Raw genomic sequence first — 15,716 nt, 5'->3', positions numbered from 1 at the left:
TTTATGTGTGTTCCATTGTGGGAGGGTGGGGATAAAACATGGAGATGGGGAAGAGATGGGAAGCGCAGGGAGAGAGAGAGGGGAAGAGGGAGACAGTGTGCCGGTGAGCTAGCCATGCAGAGCACATTGCGAACAAGCCATCTGTAGAGATAAGTAAAGAAGTGATTACAACAGGCCCAGCTCAATTTCTGACAGTTGACGCTTGACTGCCCCTGAAGAGCCGAATTGATTTAAATGAAGAAGCAATGAATATTTTAGAGGGCAGAATCCCCCTTTAACCTGAACAGTTTTGATCTCCCTCCCAGCCCCGTGCATGTGTGTGTGTAACAGTGCAGACATCAGGGAGAATGTAATTATTGATAGTGAGATTACAGCCCTGTTGTCGCAACGGCTGCAATCAGCTGCCTCCTTTAAGCCCTGATGAATCAATGACACTGCCTGGATCTTTTCTGTCTGCACTGCTTTGTTCATCAAAGTCAGCTTTGCAGTGTACACCAACCCTTGTTTGGGGATTTAGCGGCAAACCAAACTGGTGTACAGTACACTCTGACTTTTGCCTCCGGCTAATTCTCTCCGCAAACAAGCTGAGGCCCATCAGTTGGTTTGAGCGTGCGTTCATGTGTGCACGAAGGAACAGGAAAAAAAAGAAATGCCCAGACAAAAATATGCTGAACCCGTGATGTACTCGATATGCAATTGCAAGGCATTACGTCGCGCCACCTGCAAGACAACATCAAAGTTGCGAGCCAGCTATAGCAGTGTTTGGAAGTAAAAAGCCGGTTACTCTGCCACTCTGTTCAAGGTGAGGGACCACACCCAGTCATTCCACTTTGTGGAGTGACTGAGCCAGCGGGCATTTAAACAAACAAAAACACGCATCTTTGTTGCTCTTGGTAAATTTACTGCAGCGACTATTGTAAGTAACTGTTGAATTGCATTAAAAGGGCAACAAATGCTCCACAGGTAGTTGGCAAGGTGCCGTTTTTGGGAGCAAGTGATGGCAGGTTGTGAAATGCTGCCCTGCAGCCTTTCCCAGGAGAATGGCAGGAGCAGTGGTGAACTCTGGTCACCCCTCTGCCATTGCAAACATACCTTGATGACACAATTTGTTATTGATGTTACCCTGAAGGTGAGAGCGAGCGTATTCCAGTGGACAATCAGATCGCACTCTTTCATCCACACACATCTCCCCGCTGTGCGATGTCCCAGGCATGCAGGCTACTAAATCGCAATCAACTTTGGTTGATCGGGTTTAGATAGATGTGGCAAAATGAGGAGACTGCCTAATGCTTTCCTTCTCTAGAAGAACAGATGACCTTGTCTCAGACCTGTGCATCATTGGCATGAAGGGCACTGTCATTCAGGAATACTAAGGCCTGGAATTTGTATTCCTCCCTTATATAAACAAAGTCACAAGCTGTAATGTTATTAAAGTGGCTTTGCCAAGAAATCCTTGATTGTTCCAAGAAAATAAAATTCGTACTTTATGATCTTCCCCTCGTAGGATAGAACCCACCCACCCACACTGCTGTGCCAGAAACCAACAGTACTCGAGCCAGTTCTGCTTAGTGACCGGACTCACCGTTTATTTTCTGTTGTTCATGTTTTTCCAGTTTCCAGCATGCACTATAAAAAAAATGCACATAGAAATAAAAGGTGCAGGAAGTGGTATTTGCATTTCTTTCATAAGGCTGACACAATCTGTTCTCCTGCACAAAGTCCAAACACATCACCCACTGTTTTCCGTGTTTAAGTGTTGCCTGACAACACAAACAATTACGGATGCTTTTTGTTGTGCTGTCTGATACTGCAGACAAACTAAATGGATTTGCCTGTAAATCTGAAACTTAAAAAAATGCAAATTCCAAAAACTGCTCTTACAGCCGCAAAAAAAAGGGGGAGAAGGACTTCAGGACTAAATATCAAACAACTCAGATTAAGACACATACTGTTCATGTAAGCACACTTTCATCATCAGAAGACAAACTAGACAAAGAATGCTTTGCTCTCCATCTCACATATGCTCTATGCAGCGACTGCCTTCTTTTACACTGTAGACAGCCTGAGAAAAATATAACCCAAAGAGCAAGACGCCCATGGGCTGCAGAGCATTTGAGCCTACCGTGCAATCCCCCCTTTCCCCCATATCCCCAGTTTTTAGTGTGTGACAGTCATGTGAACAAAGCCGCGTGCATTCTTTCGTGCATGAGCCCATAACCGCTGTAAGGATTCTGACTGTGACTCAGTGAAAAATCAAGTGGATTTAATCTGCAAGGCCACAGACTTTTCACCCGAGCCATTCAGAGCCTTCTTCCAAGTAGAACCAAATTACCAGCAGCACACAATGCCTATGACTGGGCAACCTGGTGATAAACAGAGGCTACATGTAAACATTCAAACCTCTTAATACGCACCATCTTTTAAGAACTCGTTTTACAGGCTCATAGTGTGCTGGATTATATCAATTAATGTAAAATGGAAACATAATCTTTCTCATATTGCATCTTTCAGTCTCTTTAAGGATCCCCTCAGGAAAAGACCAGTCTCCTATGATTAGTTAGCTAGCCTGGCAAAAGAGCACTGAACATTGGTTATGTATCATAACCCCTACTCTACGAATGCTGTTGCAGGCCTTAACCCTTTATCATCCAAGTATCATACTCATTGTATAATTTTGGCTGTAAAATGACAAAATAATGCTCATCTTTCAGGAACCATTTGCATTTTCTCTCTAGCCCAAAATGATTGAGGGGTTACAGTGATATGAAAATCTAGGCAGGGCTGATTTTTCTGTCTGTATTCAAAAAGCAGTACTTACAAACGCATTGTGCTACCGTGATACAACGACAAAAACGGCAAAAACTGACTTCTCTTCTTTCCAAAAATCATTAATATTGTCTCTAGAACGAACCGTTATAGAGATGTGATCATCTGTCATTTAACTATAGCATTACAGATTCAAAACAGCCTTTAAAAAGGGGATTTTTTTAAAAATGGATGATAATGTTAGCCATCTTCACTATTCAACATGTTGGTCATTGCCTTCAAAACTAAAAGTAGCCAACTGGGTTCTCATATATCAGGAGTACATGAAGGGGCTCTAACAGATTAATAACAATGGAAGAAGCTGCTGATTCCATGTCTTAAGCTAGACAGGTAATAATTAAAATGTATACTGGTGATACAAGTAAGAAAATGAGGAGTAAATCTGAATGTCAGTAAGTCCAAGCTAAGCAACAGCAAGTCCTGTACAACTTCATTACAACCCATTGGTGTGTGCTTTGGACTTTATAACGTTTAAATGCACAAAAGAAGCAATTTGAAGGAATATCACTAAAGGGAAGGGAGTAGACACAAAAGCATAATATGGCCTTGTTAAAGAACCAATAATACTGGGATGAAGCACCCATATGATGTGGATTTATACCCACTCACTTAGTGGGTCCAGAAGGCCGTTTTAGGCCAGATTCACTTTAGCAAAGATGTCACTGAGTGCATGCTTAGAGCCAGAAAGCTCTTCTGTGAAGCCTGTAATGAATAGTTAGATCCAATGTGGAGGGGTTGAAAAAACAGAGGACCAAAAAAGAAAAGCACAGAGGGGGTAAAAAGAAAAAAAATGGTAAGACCTACCAGGAAAAGTGCAGAGGAACATACCATGACACTACTCTCTGTGAACTTCAAAAAACAAAAAAGCAAACAGATGTTTATGGGATCGTCTTGTGATTTTTTTTTTTTTAATCTGGCTCGTTTGGATTCCTGCGTGAGAGCGGGGAGTAACGAGGAAATCTCGCGCTGTTGTCTGGGTTGTTTTCTAACCCTATGATCCAATAAGCCTCTGAGCCACGTGATGACACTTACGGATGTTGCGCCTCTCTGCTCTACACCCTCCCGTCAATGTTCTCTGGTTGTGCACTAAATTTTTTATTACATTCAAGCAGTAAGGCAAAGAGCAGATATGCTACCCCTCACCCACACACACACACACACACACACACACACACACACACACACTCACACTCTCTCCCCCTGCAATTCCTCCATTGAGCAAAACAATGTGGAGTCGAGTAAAGGATCAGAGGTCTTTTCCTGGGCCAAACCCCCACAGTCTCCCCTCAGACGAGCTCACATGGTTTGAATCAATGCCGCCACTAGAGCTGTTTTAGTGGACCGGTTCAATAAATACTATCAGGCTCTTTGAATATCTGCTTAGAAAAAAATGTACGGCTTCGCCTCTTTACTCAGGAGAGATCTTTTTCAAAACAAATAATGAGATGAGAAAGATGAAGAAAAGATTACAACACGTACAAAACAGTTATGGCTGCTTTTGTCTTTTGTTGTTGCTGCCAAACATAAGAAATTCCTGTCTAAATTTCCCTTTGTCGTGCGTTTCTATAGTCTTGAGACGAGGAGGAAATTGGTCCTTAAGAGCCCGTGGAGATTCCTGCCCTTTTTTTTTTAAGCTCCTTCAGCAGTGAAAGACAACAGAGCTATCCCTTTATAAAAAGGGCCTGCTCAAGCTTTATGCAGCCTGGCTCTACTGAGGTAAAGAATGGGAAGCAGCTCTTGCTATACTTTGTTGCTGCAATAAAACTCTCTCTCTCATATCTGCAGCAAATATGCTATCAGCAAAATTAAATCCCCCACGGCTGCTGGCGGATACTGACCCAAGGAGACCACGCAGCAAACGCATGAACATATCATCAATCTAAACTAAATCTCACTGATATAAAAGCACAATAAACCTGCCATTTATAAACACTGCTATCCTCACTAACTAGCACAGGAGTCTACACATAAAATCATACTAACTGAAATATTGTTTTTTTTTATTTTTAAAAAGTTATGCCAGCACATCACTTCAAATTATTTATCAAATATAAATAAATGAGTGCAAGGCCTCCAAAATTTAACAGATACTGTTGTCTGGTGAAGGCCATGGTGGTGGTGCTGCTGAGGAACTTTGACCTGTGGGTACAGATTACCAGAAGACCAGGGGATAACACTGGCATGAAAGTTTGATCTGATTAACGCTGGCATGGCTTGCACAAACCTGGTTTGCATTAAGTGCAGATTTCAGGAACGCAAAAGCTTCGGGTAGCGTGGCCTGGATCAGAGCGCAAGCAGACTGGCAGGAAAGAGAGGGGGGGGAAAAACCCCAAACCTGAGCGAACACTCAGAAAGAAACGAGAGAGAAGAAAGTGGGTCAAATATATATAGGCCTGTTGCAGCAAAGACGGCTTACTGATTGTGATAACGAGCAGCGCTGTTGAGCACATATTATGGGGTTTAAATAATTGAAGTGGTAACTCCAGAATAAAAAGGCCTTCCAATGATAGTTTCACATGCGACCGGCGTGTGCTGGGAAGAGCAAAATAGGAAATATATGGATTATAATGCACACACACTAACAGGGAGGGTTCAACTTCAATTAGTGAGATGAAGTTGAGGTGACGGGGAGGGGGGTTAAAAAAAGAGCACCTACAGTGATTGGAGCCGTTCCAGTGCTGGTTCCTGATGGACGTGCTGTACGGATGGGGCGCCCCGGGCACCAGTCCTTTCTCCGGGATCAAGCATCCTCTGCTCTGGTTGTAGTAATCCATCATTAAAAACGGGTTCGGGCTGGGATTCAGTCCCACAACGTCCACACTCTCATACATCATATGAAGCAGGGCGACGGCAGGGGGGAAATATTAGCAAGAGGGCAAAAGAACAAAAACAAAAAAACCCGAACTGTTTGTGAGGGTTTGGTTTTCAGCTCGCCACCAGCAGCGGTGCCGAACGGAGGGGGGGAAACTGCATCAAATTCGAGGGGAAAGTGGTAAATCCAAACACAGCGGGGACATCGGAACATTTGGCATCTTCTCACGGCAATGTGAAGATCGAAAACCAGACCGATGGATGAATCGGTGTCCGAATGCGCCTGATCGGATATGAAAACATAATCTCAAAGAGCAGTCTGCGTTGTGTCCGAGGTAAGAAACTCGATAGAGATATAATAAAAGGAAAAAAGAAGAAAAAAAATCGGGGACGAGCCGAATAACTTCAACAGAAGGGGTCTGTCTTTACGGCGCTGCTCAAACACAGAGCAACATATGAGGCTGTATCCACACGACAAAGAATAAATCCAACCCCCCGTCCAAAAATCTTTAAATAAATACAACACAAATCTCCAAAGTCTGCGTGGACAGCGCAGGGAGATTTGGGAATGTGGTGCAGGCGCAAATATTAGGAGAGGGAATTCCGCAGAGTTGCAGTTTGTCCTTTTGGGTTACGGTCGGTTGTCCCGTTTGCGCCCGTCGTGGGTGGACTCCTGTCAGCTCCGTAAAACGAACCAGTCCCCCCTCCTCCTCCTCCTCCTCCTCCCCCCAGCCTCGCAGACTCTGTTGCACTACAACGAGCGGCCGCTTCCCTCCGTCAGACCCTGCTCTCCAGCATCCAGGCTCCCGTGAAAACGCGCAGCGCCGCCTTGTTTTGTATTCGGGGAAGAGAAGCCTAAAACCATTCCCACACCAAACCGTGCGGCTATCATGTTCTGCAGAAATGTGACAAGGCACAGCAGCTGAGAGCTTTGGCTCCACCTCCACTCGGCTCTTTCTCTCTCTCTCCTTTTTTTCCCCTCTCTCTCCTGCTTCCCCTCGGTGCCTTTCATGCGTTGCTCCGCCCCTTCTTTAACCCCTTCAGGGACGTCACCACGGATCTCCCTCTCCCGAAACACGGGCACTGCGGGAGTGTTTCTTTTTGGGGGGGGGTGAGCCCGCCGCCCGCCGTCAAACTGAGCAGCGAGGGCTTTAAATAGGAAAGTATTCGAGGACATGATTAAGTTATATAAGCGCGGTAATTAGTCTTGCGTGTCTTTACAGAGTGATCGTGCACACAGCGGCTGCTATATCACAATCTAACTCTCTTGTTTCTTTTTCTCTTTTTCCTGGAAGTCCCCGTTTATGTTCTCACTCTTTACTGGGCTCCTCCTTCCAACTAATTTGACCCTTTCCCCTCATCAGTCCCTAACCCTCCCGATTTTCTTCTCCCCCAGCCGCGGTCTCCCTAATTTGCCTAATGCTATGCGGCTGAACTTTTCCTGAACCCAGGCAAGTAGGCAGCCTCACCTTCTGGTGACCCACTGGCTGACTCGGATCTCTGGCTTGCTCTCATCCCCACATTATTCAAGGTTTCCCACCTTGTAGACCCAGTGTAACACTATTACACTTTTCCTCTGGTGCTGCCCAGAGAGGCGCCTCGGTTCACACAGCACACACAAGGATAAAAAGTGCCAAAGTCACCCAGTCATAGTAGCAGGGCGCTTAACTTTTTCTTCCCTCCCTCACAGTTTAGTTACAGCTGGAAGAAGTCCAGGAAGTTGTTTTCAGAGTTGCTGCCTTTATACCGCAACATTCCAGGTAACATTGTTCCAGCTTATTAAGCAAACCCTGCAGCTGTGTCATCATCCATGAGGCATAGCAAAACTCACACTATAAAAGCAGTTTTAACAGTCACCTGACGCGAATATCAGTGCTGATAAAATATAGAGGCAATGAAGTTTGTAGCCCCGTGAGTGCATCCAAACTTCTCATGTTTTGCCTTTTTTTCCGCTCATGTGCTTCAGAAATCCCAGCCTGTAATTTTGTGATTGTCATGTGATCTGGAGGACAGCTGCTGGCCCAAATTGTCCGTGCATGCATAATAGTAGAGATTAAGGCCAGGCACCAACATACAAAACTGTGTGGGGTTTTTTTAACCTTAACAATTTAAAAGCAGAAATGTAATGTTCGAAACACACAGAGGAAAATTCTGCCCGTTTCATAACTCAGTGGGACGTCCCTGACAACGTCGAGAACATAGGAGGACACTTTCCAAGCTGTTTCGGTATCTCGATGTGGACGCAAAGCTTTTCCAAAACTGCCCGGGTGGACAGTGAACATCTGATACCCGATCTTGTGAAATGTATCTGCGCGAACACAAGCACGGCCAAAAAACCCTGAGTGGCTTGTATTGTAACCTACACCACAGCCGAGACAATACCTCTCCTCCCCCACTTTCCCTACACCTGAGCCACAGGCCACAGCTGGGTCTGACCAGCATGTTTTTTTTTTTTTCGAAAGGGATTATCTGCACACTGGCAGGGGGCTTGGCTTGCTCCGCCTCCACTGACTGTGACACTTATTTAATGCAGGCCCCTAGTGTGTTTACCCTGCCTGATAAGAGCCGATGTGCAGGCCTGGGCCATGGCGACCCCTCGCCTGCATTGATAGCGCAGCCACACATTCCTTGACAGGATTAGCCCAGTGAGTAATGGCTGTCAGAAAATGCTAATTTTCCAGGCTCTGTTTTCCTCTCTGAAGAGGGAGCATTCATCCCTGGGTAATACCCCATGATTGCATAAAACAAGCTGAGAGATAACAGACTGCTGATCATTACTTATTAGGAGAGGGGAGAATACAAGATTAGGCTGACATAAAGTCCTTTTCCCACAGCTTTTTCCTATTTATTTGTAGAGAAAAGAGGAACTCCATTAGGTAAAAAAAAGAAGAACTGAATATATCCAAGTGGCTAAGAGTAAATAAATGTGGCAATTTTCACAGGAGAAGGTGATATTGGAACAGCGGACTCCTCTGAGTAGACAGTTGGAGAATTGAGTGTGTTACACTGCATTAGTGGAAAAATTTGGGCTGTTTTTTATTCCCAGTCTGTAATATGTCACTCTCACATGCAAAGTCAAAATATAAGAGCCAGGACATACGCTTGATGGCTGGTACCACAACAGCAGAAGTAAGAGTTGTAAGTTAAAGAGGGAGAGGGACGAGAGGCATGCACACACACACACACACACACACACAGGTTTCAGCCCACATCAACACACACCAGTTCAAGTGGCTGTTCTTGTTCCAGCATCAACAAGCGCCACACTCCTGAGAACACGGAAAAGTACTTTGGCACTGGAAAGCCAGAGAGAATGAGATTGTGCCTCGATCCCCTAAGTTGACGCTGAGAACCCAGTCTCAGATTCGTCGCTCGGGCTTCAAAGTGGGGCTGCGTGAAGTCCCCACTCCAAACCGATGCACGGACCTGATCAAAGCAGCATTCAGACGCAGGGGCCTTGCAGAAAGAGTTATGCAACTGAAAATAATAGGGAGACGCCACGAGCGGCAAACATAACAACCTTGATCTGAAGCAAAGCTGCAAGTGAGAGTCTGGTGAAGAAATAGAGAGAGAGAAATGGGGGGGGGTGGGGGGTTAGGAGAGAATTCAAAGAGTTTTATGGGCTAAGAGAGAAGAGGAGATTGCTGGCTGGACCTTGAGGGTGTCAAACTATTTTTACTGCCCCCACTTTCCTTCTTTCTCAGTCCAATCAGGGGCACTAGGAAGCTGTAAAAAGTGCACGCCTTGCCATTCCTTCCCCAAGGAGATGGGCAGACAGGTTAGAACAAACAATAGGTTGTTTTGTCATTTGGATTATGGCGCACGGCAATAGTGGGGGGAGCACAAGTCCTCTGTAAGTGCACAAAGTGGACTCAGCAGTGTCCTTCTTAAGAGCATGAGTGAGAATTTCTGTTTCTGGAGATGATCCACTTACATCTGCAATCAGCCCTTGGCTCTTGTGTTGCTACCTTCACTCTGGAGATCATTTCTGTCCTCTGTGACTAACGAAGACTTCCTGCACAATATGCTCTTTATTGGACATGATGGTCAAATCAAAACAGAATCAAATTGTCTCAATGTCATGGAAAAGTCTGCTGAGCTCTGGCTGCCTAGAGACACTAAACAGGCAAAACAGGCAAAACAAACAAAAAGAAAAAAGAAAAGAAAGAAAAACCAACCAGACCTGCCGTATCGCTCAGACAACACTCGGCTTGGGTAATAGCCATCTCTTGACACGATAAGGCCAGACATGTTCCAGTTAGAATGGCCTGGGCCTAATTTTAGAGTTCCTGTCTGCCTTAGTGGCTACTACACAAACACAGGCACTCATGCTACACCTCCCCTAGAGCACTTCTGCACATGTGCCAGCAGATGGCTAATGCCCAGACGATAAAGAAGTTGGGGCAAGCCTCGGCAAAGGTTTCTATCTTTCTTAAATCTTCCCAGCGACCTAATAAAGCAGCACAGCGGTGGAGAATTCAGAGAAGAAGCACTTTAAGGAGTTGAAATGTGTCCTAATTTGAGACGCCAAGATAGTGATCGAGTCTGTTCAGGTCTCTGTCACACTGTGAGACAAAACGGGCTGTCTGTATGTCAGCATTATCCCACGACTGATCAGCACCATAATCCCACCCCACCCCTATCACTAGCATAGCCCTGGCAACCACTTCCTCCTGTCACTCTCCAACTAGAATCACATCTTCGGCCTGCATACCTGTGTGGGTTTACGCATGTTTGCTTTCAAGTCTACCTGAACCTCCGTGGCCCGTCTGTTACCACTCCGTTCCCCTTACTGCCTTTACAGTTTCCGTGTGTGTGTTTGTTTGCACAGCTGGTTTTGTGCAGCCTGTACAGGCAGCACCAGCCAAACCCAGCAGCTGTGCTCCCTGACATTGAGCCAGTGCGTAATGAGGGCCCGACCCTCCAATGTGAGAACAAGCTCCAGTTATCAATGAACAACTGTATCACTTCCACCTCCCTCTGTCAATCTAATGGAAACACACACACACGCATGCGCACGCATGAACGCACACAAACCTTGACCTAAAGTTAAACTGGTCTATAGATCTCAGCCTTGGTGCTTTGCTATCCTCTGTGTGTGTGTGTGTGTGTGTGTGTGTCTTTTCTAAAAGGACCCTCTTAGCCCCCCCCAATCATTATCCCTTTAATGTCCTTCCGACAGCAGATTCCAGCATTTATGGTACAGGCCTATATCTGCCCATAAAGCCTTTTATTGTTCAGCCCAGCTCTATGGTGGCCGTAACCTGGTTTTCCCATTTTTTATGGGGGACCTTCACTATATCACAGAGGGGGGAGGACAAAGCTGCCCACCATCGGTGTTTACCAAAGTATGGCCGACTCATAAATCCATCGTGGCCGGCGGCATTCTGGAAATACTTCAGCAGAGGAAGAGAACGAGAAAGAGAGAGAGAGGAGGGGGTAAGCGACGTAGCTTATTGTATAGCTTGTAATTGTCCACACTCTACAGCCTTGAGTTAGAGAGCCATCTCCTCAACGATCATTAGGTCTATGTTGCTTTGCACCAAGTCCATCACTCAGCAAATCAAGAGAAAATTGCTATGGATGTTACCCTGGAGGAAGGATATCTCAATATCAGTCATCCAAGACTTGGAATGGCCTCCATTAGATGTCAGAGACAGGGCGATGTTTTAGCCAGTATCCGTCTGTATGCACTAATTCTATTTAAAGAAAAAAAGGACAAGAAGAAGAGAGAATAAAGCACAGAAACAAGGAATAACAAAGAGAGCAAAAAAAATGAGAAAAACAAGGGAAAAAAATATGGCCAAATTCCTCCTGAAGTTTTGTTGGCAAATTTATAAGTTTTGTTGATTATAATTACAAAAAAAGTGTTTATTCACACATTAATCATGATTAATCATAGAGAAACCATTGCTTTCCAACTTGCATTAGTCCAAACTGTAACCAAACCTTGACTGAGACTTGATAATCATTATCCTGATTTGAAATTATGTGCGCCTGTCAGCGGAGTCATCATACCCGTATGGTATATTGTCTGGACTGGTCCCGACACGTTGCTACCAAGCTATCAACCTCCAGGGCTGAAAAGTGAAGCCAACAGAGTTGAAGCAAGTCCCAGTCCCCATAGACTCCCGAAAGTGAAAAAGCCCAACTTCAGATGTTTACAGCCCAGCACTTTAGTTGATTACCATTGGTTAGTTCCACCTCGGCTAGTTCCAATAACTTCACTCTCAATGCTACGCGGTGGTTGACAGCTGTGTTAATTACAGTAATCAATTACACAGATTGGAAATTAATTGCAAATTTAATGTTTAGCTCATTTTGACAGTGCTCCTTGCAATGGATCCCTTGCTTTTGCTTTTGCATACACGTTCCTCGATGACATCCTTCTGTACTCATATTTTACCTGCAGCTGCTGCCTAATTAACTAAACTGTGAGAAGCAGGCGAAGTATATTATAAGGAAGTTACAGAAAGGAGATGAGCTCTTGCAAGAAAGCACAGAGGGAGAGTCAAAAGGCAAGGAAGCAGGAAGCTGGAAGAATGATCTCTCTGCTCTGCCAAAGCTCACTCAGAAACTGGCATTACTGATGCAATTACAACTCAAGCTACACTCATTTATCTATGTCTGCATTTCCTGAATCCAGGTTTTCCATCTCGTGGTCTTAAATCAGAGCTCTCAAAAGCTAGAGATGTAGTGATAAAATGGGGGGGAGAAGTAAGCATGTTCTGCATCTCTTTTAAGTTTTTGATTATGACCATGCTGTCTGGTTTTCTGGTTGAAGGCATTTCATCTCTCTCTTTCAGAGATCTAAGTATTTTCCCCACTCCCTCTTGGTGCCTTCTCTCTCACACTTCAGGATTTGAAGTGCTACAGAGGACCAATTTCCTGTTTTCTATTCAGAAGTGTGATGCTCGTGGTGGCCTGGAGGGGATATGAGAGGTGGTGGTGATGGTGGGAGGGGGTTAGTGGTTCACTTTAAGTGGATTTCCCTCATTCTTGTTGTGCCCAGCCCAAAGCATTATGATGCCTCGGTGACTGACCTCCGCTTCAGCAGTGCCCCTAACACCAGTACAGACAGGGCACACCAATTGTTGTGCTTGTTGCACAAAAGCTGAATGTGTGCCACGACCCGTACAAAAGGTTGGACAACTGCAGGCCAAATGTGTAGTCAACACTCACTAAAACCACAGTCTGCGGTGTGTGGAGTGGGCTGGGAGTTATTTGCGATACAGCTCTAATCCTGCGCTCGCTCTCTCATAAAGGTTGACTGCCCTCTCTCTCCTGGGCTCCCTTTCTCGCTGCATCCTGTTTTGTAATGCTTGTATGCATGTCCGTGTCTGTGCACAACTCCGCCAAATGATATGAAATGTTCAAAAAGTGCCGATGTAGTTTGGATGTTGATGAAATGTGTGAAATCCTCAGCTTACCCAGCAAAGTTGGGAGCCGGTGGGGACAACAAAGGCCCTTGGGAGAGCGGCTCAGAGCATGAAAAATGCCCCTTGCCGTCATCACCGCCGTGGCCCCTGCTGGCCTGCCTTTTACAGAGAGGTGGGGGGAGAGAGAAAGAGCGGGGACGGGGGGTTGGGGATCTGCCTCATTCTAACTTGGGAAGGCAAGAAGGAGGAGGGTTAATGGAATGGATGACTCCGGCACATTAGATGAGAAGTGAGCAGAGCGATGAGGGGAGAGGGAGTCATCAGCGTTTCAAAAGAATGGGGTGCAGCGAAAGTAGACGGAGCAGCTACACTCCTTTCTCTGCCATTGCTCACCCTCTCTGTAAATGTCCACCACACACTTCACCCCTGCTCTATGACATCTGTGCTTGTATATATATATATTTATGTATAAGAAACAGAGGAGTTAACTGGATGAAAGGCAGCCACATTTACCCACAAATCCCAGAGGTACATAAGGGTCAGCTTCAAAGATATTCACTGTATGTGGGATTGTTACTGCAGTCAAAAGGTTTACTCATCATAGCCCCGGGGAGCAGAATAGAGCTGCGTCATTCTCCGACAACAAAAACCAGAGAACTGGCACGTGAAACAGATATCAGCGGAAAACTTTTTGCCCTCAGACATTGGCTCGTCCCACCCTTGGCATTTAGTTGCACAAACACTGAGGTGGGGAAAAAAAGGGAACTAGTGAAAGCAAAATTAACATCACATGGCTTATCATATGTTTAAAAAAATGCATTTGCATCTGTCAGCACAGAGAAACTTTTGTGCTTTTGCTTCACTAGGTTGCGCATATCTTTGCAATTCCAGTGAAATGTGACTGTAATAGAGAGGAGGAACCTTTTTTAAAAAAAATGAACAGATCTGTGAGAAAGTCAGGGTAGAGGCACTGCTAATTTCTTTCTATTCATTCATGCTGAAGAAAAATTTCTTGAAATGAGCTGCCTTTGCAGTTGGGCCTGCCTGTGATTAAAAAAAAGAAGAAGAGCACAGACTGGCTTTGGACTGATGGCATCCAATGGCAGTCGCTATGGCTACCCAAACCATCTGTGTTGTGAGCCCATAGAGAGGGGGGAGTGTCTCTAAAGTAAGTAAATAGGCTAATACAAAAAGTGAATGGCTCAGAAGGGCAGATCATTAGCTGACCACATCTTGCTATTCTCTGTGTGATACCAGGACAGGAGGAGGGGGTGTTGATAGATTAAAAAAAAGAAAAAAAGCAGCCTGATAATATTTAACCAGTGGAGATCTGTCATCAATCTGGACCATCTTCCCCCCACCCCACATCATCTGTCCTCACCGCCAGCTCCGACCCATTGTCATTCAAACCCCAGCTCCCTTTCACTCCTTATTCAATATTTTTGAGCCATTGTTCCACCTTACATGCCCCCTCTACACTACATTACTTTTCCCAGTCAGTGGTTTAAAAGGGCGGGGAGCAACAGCCAAGAGAAAACAAAACAAAAAAAACCCCATAATAAGTTATAATGTCAGAAAGTAACAAAAACATCAGCCGGCCGTCACACAAGTCTGAGTTTTGCACACATTTTCAAGCATGCACATTGTGACACTTTCTCCACTTCATACTATTGCACACACTCTTTTTCTCCCCTCCCTCCCACACACACACACACACACACACACACCACACCCAACCACCCACCCACCCACATGGAGCAACCCTGTGGGCTTCACTGGGCTCTTTGAATAAAAAAGAGAAGTCATTTATCCGACTCATCTTTGCTGCACCTCGCAGCACCTTTTAAAAACACTCTATATTCCTTGCTAAGGCTAAAGCTGCACCTTACTGACAGCATGATGGAGAGCCCTATTCTACCCCCCTTCTCTCTCTCTCTCTGCAGTCTCCCGTCTTTCCATCCTAGCTGCCAACAGCCCTTACAAAAAGAAGTAAAGGCTAAGCTTCAGTGACGATGTAAGAAAGTGTAGATCCGTGTGCATCTGTCTGTGTGTGAGCTTCCGTGTATGTGTGTGTGCGCGAGCCTTGGGGTGTTTTGGCATGGATCCGTGTGTATCAGTGTTTGCATGTTTAATCGGAAAAAAGGAAAAAAAAAAGGTGGCACAGTTAAATGTGTAAAAAGGTGGAGGGGGAGTTCACAGATGAGCTTGCTCATGTGTGGAGGTGAGAACAGGAGTGCCAGAGGCTGCTGGGAGGCCTGTCGTGTCAGAGCTCATCAGCAGCTAACAAAATCATCCACCAGAACCTGTCAATATTCACATCGCTACCCTCTCTCCGGATCAACTCGTTCGCTGTTTTCCACTCGTTCTATTCGGTTTTTGTTATTGTTGTATAACCTGGAGAGACATCACAGGCACGCTTGTCAACTTTGCTGTTGTTAAATAAACTAAGTACATCTTTGCTTTCTCACAGGTTACTCAGGTTTTAGTCTTTCACATGTAGGGTGACCACACTATGCAAAGTGTGGACCTGTGTAGGTGTCACATCACCATTTTTTTTTTTCTTTAAATCAGTCAAGGTCACTGCAGAAGCACATTACACTGAAATCGAGTTAAACAGCAGTATACCAAGAGCACGCATTCGTCTCAAGATCTCTTAGCATAATGCTCCATCTTATTGATTTTGGGGCAGTTGTTTTGCTT

The 15,716-nt window shown here is 45.2% G+C and overlaps 1 protein-coding gene across 7 annotated transcripts in view; it reads right to left on the bottom strand.

Moving 5' to 3' along the window:
- The window catches only part of raraa (retinoic acid receptor, alpha a), a 140,696-nt gene that overhangs the window by 34,380 nt on the left and 90,600 nt on the right, over positions 1-15,716 (bottom strand). Inside the window, exon 1 of one of the 7 annotated variants that reach the window (XM_003438749.5) lies at positions 5,483-5,660. The exons of the other annotated variants lie outside the window; for them this stretch is intronic. Coding sequence (XP_003438797.2) covers positions 5,483-5,660 — 178 coding nt within the window. Of the gene's footprint in view, positions 1-5,482; positions 5,661-15,716 lie in introns of those variants that run through there. 7 annotated transcript variants of the gene reach the window in all.

Source organism: Oreochromis niloticus, linkage group LG8, assembly GCF_001858045.2.
Source record: "Oreochromis niloticus isolate F11D_XX linkage group LG8, O_niloticus_UMD_NMBU, whole genome shotgun sequence".
In the NCBI taxonomy this organism is placed as follows: Eukaryota; Metazoa; Chordata; class Actinopteri; order Cichliformes; family Cichlidae; genus Oreochromis; species Oreochromis niloticus.
Note: the sequence above shows the minus strand (reverse complement) of the source record. Positions and strands in the feature narration are given on the sequence as shown.